General features: G+C 42.8%; 1 protein-coding gene across 10 annotated transcripts in view; it reads left to right on the top strand.

Annotated features, from left to right (window-relative positions):
- The window catches only part of GTF2A1L (general transcription factor IIA subunit 1 like), a 1,231,875-nt gene that overhangs the window by 244,043 nt on the left and 974,048 nt on the right, over nucleotides 1–13,784 (top strand). For 9 of the 10 annotated variants that reach the window (XM_078649641.1, XM_078649637.1, XM_078649635.1 and 6 more), the window contains one exon: nucleotides 4,448–4,571. The exons of the other annotated variant lie outside the window; for it this stretch is intronic. In XM_078649641.1, the coding sequence (XP_078505767.1) occupies nucleotides 4,448–4,571 (124 nt within the window). The remainder of the gene's footprint in view (nucleotides 1–4,447; nucleotides 4,572–13,784) is intronic. 10 annotated transcript variants of the gene reach the window in all.

Genomic DNA, 13,784 nt, shown 5'->3' with positions numbered 1-13,784 from the left:
TTGCTTTGTAAAGTTGAATTAGAAGTCTTGAATGTGGCAGTGTGATGTTGTAGAATAAATCAGGCAGGGATTTTGCTTCTTCTGGTATTTTGCTGGTATAATACAGATTTATGTTGATTTTTCATTATTTTATATTGTGTTCATTTAATTGTACTTTCATTTTTATTAGTATATTTGTTTTGTAGTTTTTAATTGTTTTTTGAAGCATGGGTCTAAATAGTTTTGGTAGTGGTTTCCTTATTTAGTAAACGCTAATTAATGTTAAATGTGTGTATACAGTTATATGTTAGCTTTTATTTTGTAAAGTAGTAATGTAGTAAATGTATAAAATATTCTTTTTAGTTGATTTCTTTGTAAAAATTATTCGATAATGTGAGAATTGTTAAGTTTTGTGTACTGGTGTTTTATTTTAATATTGAAAATATTTTTAGTTATTTAAATATATTGTGTACGTTTGTACCATTGTTTATATTCTTAATGTTGTGTTGTGTGTTATTTGTATTATATTTGAGGTGTCGATATTTGTGTTTACAATAATATTATGGTCTATTTTTTAATCCAATATTTTTGTTGTTTTGTATGTTTATTTAATGATTACGATATTATTTTTTATGATCATTATGTTTTCGAAATGAGATGTATCGTGTGTTCACTGATATTTTTATTTCGATATTTGTGTATTTTATTAAATAAATATAGGATGTTGATATTTTTGGGGTCAATATTAGTGTGTCGATAATTTTGGTGCCAGATATTAGTAGTGTCGTTATTTTGTTGCCCGATAGTAGTAGTGTCGATATTTTGTCAGTGATCCGACAGGGATGACCCTTTTCAGGGCCCTGGTTGACACATCAGTAGTAAGTGTTATTCATGGCTCTGCGCTTCTGGCATGAAAAGTGGTGAAAAGAAACTGATGTCAGCACGCCTGGCTGGAACTTATATAGGTACTACAACCTTACTTCCGGTACCGACGATGGGCGCAGAGCTGGTCCAAATAACGTGCTAGCGCGCAGCAGTACTACTCATGAAAATTCTTTCAGATCCATTCTGACTCCTGGGGGAAATTCAAAGGTAATGAATCTGCGGTCAGATATAGTCTCTGGCAGATAAGGCATTACTGAAGGTAAGTAAATTGTTTAAGATAGCCGTAGTTTTTTTCAGTGAATTTCTAAGGTTTAAAAATGTAGTGTAATACTTAATTACCGTACATAAATTCAACCCCCCCCTCCCCCAGGCCAGGCCTTGCAGTCAATCCATCCCCATACAGCCAACCCCATGCTAGGCTCACCCTTTTGGGAGGCGCAGTTAAAGAAGGGGTGGAAAATGGGGGCATAGCCTGCGATCACCTCTCAGCAATCCCACTGTGTGGGGCTTTTTGGAGGTATCAGGGAGGCTAGTTGGCCCCTAGGGACCCCCAGCAGCGAAAGGAACTTCTTCCCTCAACCAAGAGCACACCAGGTGGCGTGGTTGCAGAGTGGTGGACAAAGGGGGCGTGGTCTGGCATCACAGCAATCCTGCTGTGTGGGACTTACTGGAGAAAATAGGAGGGGTAGTTGGCCCCCAAGGACGTCCTTGAGGGCCAGCTACCCCTCCTGGGTGAGTAAGTGTCTGTATGATTGTATGGGTGAGTGTATAGGTGTGTGAGTAGTTTTATGGGTGACTCACTCAGTGTGTCAGCTCCTGTATGAGTGGATATGTCAATGGCTGTTTTAGTGAGTTGGTCTTTGAGGGGCAGTATGGGTGAGCGAGTGAATGTGTGTATAGATCAATAAATCAGTGTGTGGGTGTGTAAGTACTGGTATGGCTTTGTAAATGGTTGTGTGGGAACGGCAGTGTGTGTATGAAAGATTCTACAGTGGTGTGAGTGGGTGCGTCTTCGGAAACCTGGTGAGACTTACAGTAGTGACATTGGAAGGGTTGCTGTTTTATATTTGAGCAGTCGGTGAATAGTGAAGCTGCCAGAGAAAAGTGAGGTTTAAGACGTGTTGGCAGAGGGATTAGGGAATAGGCTACTTTGTATGAGTCTCTGGAAAGGTACACTTGAAGTAAGCTGTATAAATGTAGGTCTCTGCTTGCAGTGGGAAGTGCACTCCGTCATGTTTAAAGGTCTGCGTGCTCTCATGACTCAGGTGCGTGTCTACTTGTTTATGTACTCTGACGTGCTGTGCGTCTGAAGATCCTAGCTTAAAAATCCGATGGCTTCTCATACAGGTGCACAAACCTTTTCAGTTCCCCTCCATCATTCGGTCACAGAGGGCGGCATGTCTTACCTATGCAGGTGTCACAGAACCCCTAAAATAGACTGTTGAATACCCACATGCCCTGTATTATGAGCAGTAAGGAATACATACAGCTTCTTGTACAGAAACCTAGAGAGCAGGCAGTCTGAAACACAGGTATTCTACTATTTCTTGGTTTCTTTTTATGTATCATGTCACTAGGAAACGGCCTAGACAAGCTTTGAAGCATTCGGAGACATGGTGAGACTTACAACAGTCACATGGGAAGGGTTCCTGTTTTGTACTTGGCCCAACATTCTGAGCCGTTGGTGAATAGTAAAGCTGCAAGAGAAAAGTGTGGTTTAAGACATGTTGGCTCAGGGATTGGGCTACTCTGGACCTACACACTATCTCTGCACTCATCCATTTACTCAGGCACTACCCATGCACTCTTTCATTTACCCAGGCACTACCGTTGCACTCATGCATTCTTTGGGGCACAACCCGTGCACTTATCCAGTCATTTAACCCCTTGCATGCTTGTGACGGAACCGTTCCATCACAAGCCTCGGTGTGCTGTGCTTGTGACGGAACGGCTCCGTCACGGCCCACTCGCCGCGCCTGCGCGGCGCAAATTCCGCGCCTTTTCTCCTCTTTCTGCACCTCACTTGCCTCTTTACAGGTATGTTGTAGTTAGGAAATAACATTTAAAGAACCTTAAAAATTCACTGGAAAAACCCACAGCTTTCAGGGATGTTATTGTTAGGCTGACATTTCACTCATACAAAACCAGAGAAATTCAGCCATTATAGTTAGCTGAGCTAACTATAACTCGCGCCCCGCAATGCATTGCTGATGACGTCACATATTACATCACTATTGACATGGTCAGTGACATCACTATTGACATCTCAAATTGCATCATTGATGACATCATCCACATAATCCCTGATGCACCAAACTCATGGGAGGAAGACAGTCAGATAGATGTGAAGGGGGCTGAGGATAATCACTTCCTAGGGGGTAATAAATCAATTGATGGAAGAAACATGCAATTATGTATGAAAGGTTATAATGGGGTCTGTGCTGGTAATAAATCAGATCTCCAACGCTGGCTGAAGGTTCGTGTTGCATTAATTGCAACTTCACTGTAACCAGGAGGACGGCAGCGCCATTCGCCTAGTCAAACAGTGACCTGCTATCAGGAACCACTTCACTCGGTTCGTCCATCATTTTTACCGGATCCCCTTACCTTATGGAGGCCACTCCATTGAACAACCATTGGGAGATCTGATTCATTACCCATTTGGGAAGCCAGTCGTTGATAGGTTTAATAGGTTGCACTCTTTCCAGGGTTGGAGGAGTCCATTTCACTTAGAATCAGCTGTCCCTATTTCTTTTGTCCTGACGAAGACCCTACGTGATGTCCTTATAATACAAACATTTGGGTTGAAATGTCAACCTATTACTTTCTCATGTCCTTAATCAGTGTAAGCATAAAAAGTTGAAGTTTCAGGTTACTACTGGAAGTAAACACTGGGACAGAGACTTAAATATAATACTCTTCATTTCGTGTTATTTATGTATTTTTGTTTCCCCATTTTCATCACTTCATGAAATTACAGTCACTAATTAATCACTTATTTAAATAATGTATGACAGTTGTTTCTTAAAAATAAAACAAAAAAGAAAAATACACTTGCTGTTCTATAAAATTGTGATTTGTGTTTGTCCTAAAAGTAATGTTTAGTGTTAAATTATTTTAAAACAATTGTACAGATAAAGGAATCAGGACCTACCAGCGGAACTATTTTGTAGACTATAAGATCTCATATGATCAGGAAAAAGTTAAGAGATAAGAATTGGGATAAAAATAAACTATGTTACTCTAATTCTGGAAATATTCTAATTAGCAATACCAGGTCCTAAATGTTCTATTTAACTTACGCTTATTTATGCTGGAAAACCATTGCTGTATATTCGTAACTTCTGGTTTGTGTTTTTACGAAAAGTGAGGAGCCAGAAATAGCTAATCTTAGAGATTTAAGTTTCTTAGGCTGATGGTAACTGAACACCAGCAACTTTTTGTGAGTGATAAAATAGTTTTTTTTAATTGTATTTGCAATATTTTCCATAGTTTACTGCAGAATTTTCTTGGATGCAATTATGTTGTTGATCTTCTGAAAGTAATTGACATGGCTAACTTGCCTGTGTGCTTGCTTTATCAGCTGTGGGAATCCAAGGTTATGCAATCCAAAGCAACCGAGGGTTTCTTCAGAGAGAACCACAGTTCAACTCAGTTTGTTCTGCAGCTGCCACAGAATTTACATCAAACGCTGCAAACTTCAACAGGTCAGATACTTTTGCTAATGTCATTTAATATATGCTGATAGGTTCTGCGTGCCATATTGATAGATAAAACTTGGTATTTCCCCCAGTCCTACAGGCTCAATGCTGTACCTGCACTGCAAACAGCCAGTTCACTGTATTGGTAACATGATGGAAATGTTGTCAGCACTGCTGCCCCATGGGTGAAGTTATAATAAGAGTCATTGCCAGATCGCTCAACTCGGCTCATCCCACTGTGTGGACTTCTACTGTGCTAAGCAAATGGGCCCAGTCTCTAAAATACTCTTCCAAAAGCTGCTACTTACCTTATCTCCAAGGGCTTATCTTCGGGAAATGTGTGGAATATCAGTGCCTTAAGAAATAGTCCTGCTAAAGGAGGACCCTAGTGGCACCTCTGTGTAGTGAGGTGGAGTTATCCAGAACCTGTAAAGATATTTGCTGTGAAACAAGGCCCCTCCTCCCTCCACAGAACAAAACTAAAACAAGATGGAAACAAGAGCATCTAGTTGAAGTGGAACATCTGATAGAGACATCTAGCTACCGATTCCTTACCTTTGGACATCCAGGCGTCAGGCTGGATCTGGAAAATATTTTGTAGCAGTACCCCTGCGTGACGGTTGGTGGCATCGGTCGACTCCACTTGGCGTCATGTCGTCGTGACATCCGCTTCATCAATATAACCGGCACTCTGACATCAGTTATTTTCTTTCCGTGCCCAGCCATCACTGATCCATCAAAGAGAGCTTCCACCTGTCAATTTTTGGGTAGACTTTTTTCAAATTTTTGTCGACTTTTGGTGTGCTAGGAATGGCTAGTAAGAAGACCTCGGGGTTCAAGCAATGCGGCGCCTGTCACAACGCCGTGTTGGTCACGAACTCCCACTTGGTATGTCTCTGGTGCCTGGAGCGTGACCACGACACAAACTCGTGCTCCGATTGCGGGCCATGGTGCCAAAAGCTTTGAGGGAGCGGACTTTAAAGCTGCTCGCGGCCCGGCACCTTACAAGTTGTTGCGGTCAGGTAATGTATTGTAGTTCCTATATTCCCAATAGGCTCTGCGCATTGGAATAATCCTATAGATGTGACGTAGGACTTATATATGTAGGACGAATATATTAGACTTAATTGTGAGTGCCAGCTAGCTCAGAGGTCACTAGAAACGTTCTCGAATTTACAAGAAGGGATTAGTTTCTGACAACTGCATAAACATGACAACTTTGTTTCCCCAAGACAAAACTGATCTTCAGAGTTGTGGAAACAATAGATAGTTATTTTACTCAGTCAATCGTGCATGCTTCGTTGCACCAGAGGTGCAAAGAAAATAGAAAGACAGGCGTTTTCAATAAAAGGATTTATTGAACAGTCTTCTTTCTCAAGCATAAGAAATGAACTGCTACAATCGTAAAACTGATTGCAAAATATAATGCATACAGTTAGAGTAGAATAAAATAATGCTGTAAGAGCATTGTATGGTGGGAGAGGTGTGGCGCCGCGGCCAGGGCGACTGACGCTGGAATCTGGGTATCACGGTTCGATCCCCGGTGCCGGCGGCAGGTTAGCCCAGCACCATGCGACTCTTGGCAATAGCTTGCTTAATCTTCCCGACGGCCCCCAGCGCCTAGAGACCCTAACGGGTGATTGTGCGCTATACAAATGTGGATTATTATTATTATTATTATTATGGTTCCTAGACCATAGATAAATATATACATAAATACAGAGGCTAAAAGTACTCAACTGGGGCGTCTAAAATAAGCCCACCCCGGTGTACCTAACCTAAGCCTAGTACGAGGGAAGAAGTAAGTGAGATGTAGCATAAATGTACTATTCTTTGCCAAGAATCTGTTCAAGATTTCTCTTAGGGTCTAATCAGCTCCGTACCTTAATTTGGAATGAAGAATGTCAGGCTCAGGACTCCATTTCCCAACACTCCGCAAGGGGAGCTTGGAAACACTGGAGCTGGATTTCTCGGCAGGAGAAAAGACAGCGTCTCTCTCAGTGCGTCTGCTGGAGGGTCGGCTTTCTTCGGCACTTGCTGTAGCAGGATGCGTCGGGCAAGCAGATAGTCGAACTGCTCCAAACCACCGTGTGTTTGCTAAGGCAAGTGTGGGCATATTTATACCTTGAAGTTGCCGAGTTTGACGTAAAGGTGGACATAATAACGTCATTAAAGACTCTCAGTTCTTTGAAAACTCCAGGAGTTCTTGGACAAGTCAGTATTCGAGCAAGGGGAAGTCCCGAGCCGCTGAAGCCGAGTTTTCCAAGAAATCGTTGTAGATTTTCGGAACTAGTGGAAGTAGCCCTGCCGTATTTGGACTGCATGATCTATATGTAAATATGGATATGATTCTTATGCCTATATAAGGACATAGTGATTTATACCTAAATAAGGGTATGAATCGGGAAAATTACAATAGGGTCGTAAAATGTTCCACAACACCCACTCCACGTTATCATGTACATCTAAGTTCAAGTACTAAAACAGATTGGGCCAGATTGGTCTGAATGACAGGAACCATGTGGTATTCAGATCTCTCAAACGAGCCAAGCAAGGATCTGTGTTATTCTGTCACAATACCGCATGGCCTGGAGAGCATTCTCCATGCTGATTTGGGTATCGCTGGTTGCCGGATTTGCCATAACGGAGCAGGAGGAATAACAATAGGATCCCTGCTACGAGTCCCAAGATGAGAGGCAGGCCGCCGAACACAGAGTGCACGAAGTAATAAAAAATGCCCAGGACTGCTTCAAACGGTGCTAACAGTCCCAAACAAATTGTCTTAAATACATGTACAATACCACTGGTATCAGACCTAACATTTCTGCGAAATGTACTGGGCAGTTTGTTGATAATAATGCATGTATCTCTGCAGAAGTCCTTGCAACTTGCAGATCATACGTCTCTCTTACCGAGGTCAGTGGCACGGTTTTTGTAAAAGAATGGCTTTCATTCTGCTTAAAGTATCAATTTGAATAGAAGAGATGTTGAGTGAAGGTCATAGTGGCGACCCCCCCGTCTGTTTTAGATTTAGGAGACAATACTAGCATACAACAAGTGACCCTGGCTGACACACTTACGAGATATGTTGTCCCTGGCATCATGCCACAACAGCTGTGATCATTCAGCATTATGTAGCTTCCATTGGAAAGCTGCCTAAAAATTGGATCTATCACTGCTGTGGGCGAACCCTGCAGGTGGCAATAAAGGTTATTGGAAGAACCCTCGCCGGCTCCGTGTAAATTAATACCTTGACACAAGTGTACCGCTTAGTGAGTTTTTACAATTTTTACCACTAAGAAATACCTCCTTTCCCCCACGCCAACATTTGTGTGTGTATGGTAAATCCCAGGTCGACTTAATGTATTCTTTACCCAACCTTTCATACAGGCCTGCTGGTATATGTTTTAAGCAATACTGAAACTGGAAAATCGTCGATGGTGCCATGTAATATCCATTCAACTGATGGTTTTACAGAAACGGTTAATGCTAATCTCTCCATTTTTTTTATGCTCAGCACCGTATAGTCTGCTTCTCTCTGTGCCAAAGAGATTTGTTTATCTGTAAGGTTAAATACAGAAAACAATGACGTAATGTTGATTAGACTCCAAGGCACATAGCCACAACAAAGGTTTTGTAACGTCCAGCCTAACAGCATTATAGAACGTAATTGAGACCGGCCATGTAGTAACATTAGCAAGTCCTGTTCCATTATGTCTATGGCAGAGGATACAAAGCTGTCCAAAGAATAAATTCTGGACGACAGAGTTGTTAACCCATTGTCAACTACAGAGAGTGCTTTCTCTAAATGAATACGATCAATTTCTCGTATTCTTTCAGCTGTTTCCATTTGCGTGACTTTCCATGCTTCATTGTAAGCAGCATATATACCGGAGTATATGAAACGTCTATGACGTTGATTACGAGGACCAAGTAAGAATTCTCGTAAATCAACGCCATCTTTAAGCAAAGATGAGTGTTGTTTTATATCTGGGAGTGTGGATTTATGTAGTCATTCAAGGCACAGTTTTCCTACACTGTAAGTTGTTATTATCCCTGGATGTTGTCTCTGAACATATCTTGGATCTGGCCGAGTTACTGTAAACCCTTGTGTCTTGTTCAGGAATCTATTTTGACAGTTATTCGAGTCTGTGGGCAAGATTAACTATTTTTTCCAATCAGAATGTGTTCTGTTTTGTTGTAAAATATAATTTACGTCTATCTCCTCATCTGAAGTTAAATTACTATCAGGTGTGGGATTAGGTATGGACGGTTTGTTTAAATCTTTTATCTTAGCCAGGCCAAGACAAGATGTCTGTTGAACAGTTTCATTTAAGAACAGTATTTGTTCTGGGATGATGCAGGGTCTGAATAAAGCTTCTAAACCTTGTACCTGCCAATCTTTTGTGCCCCAGACCGTTTTTCTCTCAATGTTGTCTTTCCAAAAGTCAAAGCGTAATGTGGACAATTGAGCATAAAAGGCCACAGAATACATTTTCATAGTATTAGTTAACCTATTTTTCATGCCTGTCTTATTAACATTTTTAAAGTAAAAGTTTTCTGAGGTTGTGACATTAAAACCTGCAAAATATGGACATTTTCTATAGAATGTTTTAGAGCTACCTTTCAGAGGTGTCGGACAATGTTCCCATTGATTATAAGTTAAAACATTTCTAAGGTTTGCAGATTTATGCAAATAATGATTGAAACAATACATTTCTTCATAATTTGATAAACCTTCTAAGTATTCATGTTTTGCAAATTTTGCTGACATTTCCAAGTCTGTCATCATGTTATTAACAGTCTCAAAGTCCCAATCATCAGAAAATGTACTAGGTGAAGCAAAATCACTCAAGGAAACCTTAAATTGATGTGGAATCTTTAGCAGCTCAACAGGGCCATAAATGTCGGTTGTATCCCATGCTATACCACCAGGTACAGGAATCGCTGTGATGTTCACTGATGACGGGTCTCGTTGTTCACGATGCGATGATTTGTGTGGTTTCAGGAGCAAGTTGATGTTCTTACATGCTGTGTCCATTTTACTGTATTTTCCATCTATCAGCTTCCCCAAACTTAAAACAAGAATGAACCATAGTAGGAAATAAAAATACACCTAACACAATCCAAAATTCAACCCATGTAGAAATCAGATATGTTTTTGCAAGCTTTTGACCAAGTTCCGTTAATTGTTCCTTGAAAGTTTTGTTTGTTTTCGCTGTTTTAGGCTCACTAGGATCCTCAGAAAAGGTATTAAAGTTGATGAAATAGCCAGAGGCAGTTCTGTCAATTGTTGGTATCGCATCCTGATTATTTGAAATCGCTGAAGCTGCTTGTTCCCTTGACATGTTTGTATAGTCAGATGCTACTTCATTGTAGACGGGAGTGTCTTTACTAACTGTTATTTGGGTTTCAAGAGGCACAAGTTCCATGGCTTTATTGCATAGTCCTTCTTTTCTCACTGCAGAATCTTCAAATGTGAGGAGTCTTTCAGTTTGAACCTCTTGGATAGTAGTAAGATGTGGTCGTCTGCTACATCTTGGGAGTCGACTGGGCCTACTACTTATTATCGCCACATGATGTGGTTTTACCAGGTCGATGGACACAAACCGGTTCTCCTTTCTTCTAGCAAGGTGCGACAGTAACCCTGTTCTTGATCCGTGGACTGCTAGTACAGGTACTGGTTTTCTATAAGAAGGCCCAAATTCCTTCTTATCCGCTATTTTCTCTCTGACCAGATCCCCAATCTTTGGAATCCAGACAGGTCTTGCTGGGACAGGTGGTCATTGGCTTTTGGCTGGTGTTGCTTAGACTTCTTCTTGTTTCATTTAAGTCCTGTAAAACAGCCAAATGATCTTTGATATCAAAGGGTTTTTGTTCCACCACTGAAGTATGACGATCGTGGTCTTCAACCAACATTCTAGTACCAAAAAGGATTTCATATGGAGTGATTCCACCCAGATAATTTCTTGGCAGGTTATTAAGACTACGTTGGACACTTATTAGAAGTTTGACTCACCCATCACCCGAACCTAACACCCTAGCTGTTATAGATTGCTTTATGTCACGTTTTTTTCTCTCCACAACCGAATTTCCCTCAGGATGGAATGGACTAGAAAATCGCAATGCAACGCCCAAGCTGGCCATGGCCTCCTTGTAAGCCCTAGAGCTAAATGCAGGACCCTGGTCAGAATGTAGCCTGCCGATTGCGTATGTGCCGATAAAGACTCGGAAATCTTTTATAACAGTTCGGGTGTCAGCCGAGCGCTGAGGCCACATCCAAATTAATCTTGTGCAAGAATCCACTGCGACCATGATGTATTTATAGTTACCATCCCTCTGAAGGGGAACGCAGTGGTCCAGGTAAACACATGCTAATGGTTTATCTGAAATTAGAAGGGGCGTCTGCGCCGGGCGTTTCACTTTGAAACTTTCATTTTCTGGCAGATTTCACATTCCAAAACATAGTTTCTGGTTTGTTTCCTCATTCGTGGCCACCGGCATCGCTGTTTTAATAATGAAACTGTGGTGGAAACACCTGCGTGTGCAGAGGCAAGCCCTTCATGTGCTGCTAAGATTAGTCCTAGTCTATGTTCCATGTTTGGGATTACTCTAGCCCCCACTCCAGGGATTCGAGCAAACGGAACATTATTTGCATCAGTTATATAGGAGTACTTGAGTGGAAAGCATTTTGGTAATGTTTTACCACTGTCTTTTATTGAAGCAGTGACAGCTTGCATTATTTCGCTGTCTATTTTTGTTTTTGAACAAGTGATTGCAGCTACGGAAGTCGTTTGCACAGCGGCCTTCGCGGCTTAATCAGCCAATGAATTCCCTTTAACGTGAACGCCATCACGCTGATGACTCAGTGTATGGATCATGTGAGTCTTTTGTAGTTCTTTCTGCAAAAGAACTACTTGTTCCCAAAGCATTTTATGCTTGATTGTGCCACCTTTTGCGTCTTTAAAACCATTTTGAACCCAGTTCTGCAGATATTCATTGTAATTCAGAAAAGGGGGTGGTGATGAACAGAGTGCCTGAATTAAGCAGACCACTCTTACCCAGTCCAAAGATCAGGGCTTGATCCATCACCGTTTTTTTAGCTCACTGCACCATCCCAGCTCAGAACTTGGCTATATGCAAATTAGTCTGTCCCTGTCCCAGTGCATGATGGGAACAGGGCAAACCAAACTACCAAGCCAATTCTTATACTGGGAAGGAAACAAGCTTCCGGGGACCGGTTTCTGCCATTTCAGGCGTCGTCGGCCCGGCTTGCTTGAATCCTGATGGTGCAATGAGCAAGGGACTCACATCCGAGTATACCCTTCCACGCTTATGGTGGACAAAATGATTCAGAAAAGGGGGTGGTGATGAACAGAGTGCCTGAATTAAGCAGACCACTCTTACCCAGTCCAAAGATCAGGGCTTGATCCATCACCGTTTTTTAGCTCACTGCACCATCTCAGCTCAGAACTTGGCTATATGCAAATTAGTCTGTTCCTGTCCCAGTGCATGATGGGAACAGGGCAAACCAAACTACCAAGCCAATTCTTATACTGGGAAGGAAACAAGCTTCCGGGGACCGGTTTCTGCCATTTCAGGCGTCGTCGGCCCGGCTTGCTTGAATCCTGATGGTGCAATGAGCAAGGGACTCACATCCGAGTATACCCTTCCACGCTTATGGTGGACAAAATGATTCAGAAAAGGGGGTGGTGATGAACAGAGTGCCTGAATTAAGCAGACCACTCTTACCCAGTCCAAAGATCAGGGCTTGATCCATCACCGTTTTTTAGCTCACTGCACCATCCCAGCTCAGAACTTGGCTATATGCAAATTAGTCTGTTCCTGTCCCAGTGCATGATGGGAACAGGGCAAACCAAACTACCAAGCCAATTCTTATACTGGGAAGGAAACAAGCTTCCGGAGACCGGTTTCTGCCATTTCAGGCGTCGTCGGCCCGGCTTGCTTGAATCCTGATGGTGCAATGAGCAAGGGACTCACATCTGAGTATACCCTTCCACGCTTATGGTGGACAAAATGATTCAGAAAAGGGGGTGGTGATGAACAGAGTGCCTGAATTAAGCAGACCACTCTTACCCAGTCCAAAGATCAGGGCTTGATCCATCACCGTTTTTTAGCTCACTGCACCATCCCAGCTCAGAACTTGGCTATATGCAAATTAGTCTGTTCCTGTCCCAGTGCATGATGGGAACAGGGCAAACCAAACTACCAAGCCAATTCTTATACTGGGAAGGAAACAAGCTTCCGGGGACCGGTTTCTGCCATTTCAGGCGTCGTCGGCCCGGCTTGCTTGAATCCTGATGGTGCAATGAGCAAGGGACTCACATCTGAGTATACCCTTCCACGCTTATGGTGGACAAAATGATTCAGAAAAGGGGGTGGTGATGAACAGAGTGCCTGAATTAAGCAGACCACTCTTACCCAGTCCAAAGATCAGGGCTTGATCCATCACCGTTTTTTAGCTCACTGCACCATCCCAGCTCAGAACTTGGCTATATGCAAATTAGTCTGTTCCTGTCCCAGTGCATGATGGGAACAGGGCAAACCAAACTACCAAGCCAATTCTTATACTGGGAAGGAAACAAGCTTCCGGGGACCGGTTTCTGCCATTTCAGGCGTCGTCGGCCCGGCTTGCTTGAATCCTGATGGTGCAATGAGCAAGGGACTCACATCTGAGTATACCCTTCCACGCTTATGGTGGACAAAATGATTCAGAAAAGGGGGTGGTGATGAACAGAGTGCCTGAATTAAGCAGACCACTCTTACCCAGTCCAAAGATCAGGGCTTGATCCATCACCGTTTTTTAGCTCACTGCACCATCCCAGCTCAGAACTTGGCTATATGCAAATTAGTCTGTTCCTGTCCCAGTGCATGATGGGAACAGGGCAAACCAAACTACCAAGCCAATTCTTATACTGGGAAGGAAACAAGCTTCCGGGGACCGGTTTCTGCCATTTCAGGCGTCGTCGGCCCGGCTTGCTTGAATCCTGATGGTGCTCCTTTCATGGCCATGGAACGGGGCTACCAACATCGCCAACCTTATTCCAGCCAGAGGGCCCTTCAAGTTCAGCAACATCTGCAGGGCCGTAGATGCGGTTCACCCCAGCCCCGAGGGTTGGGAGGCCAGAAGTTGAGACAAGCCCCTTCTCTACCGCGAAACCCTCCTAGTCCCATCCCCCCCGGATCATTCACACCCAG

This window comes from Lissotriton helveticus, chromosome 6, assembly GCF_964261635.1.
Source record: "Lissotriton helveticus chromosome 6, aLisHel1.1, whole genome shotgun sequence".
NCBI classification, from domain to species: domain Eukaryota; kingdom Metazoa; phylum Chordata; class Amphibia; order Caudata; family Salamandridae; genus Lissotriton; species Lissotriton helveticus.
The sequence above is the reverse complement of the archived record's forward strand: the minus strand, read 5'-3'. Positions and strand labels throughout refer to the sequence as shown.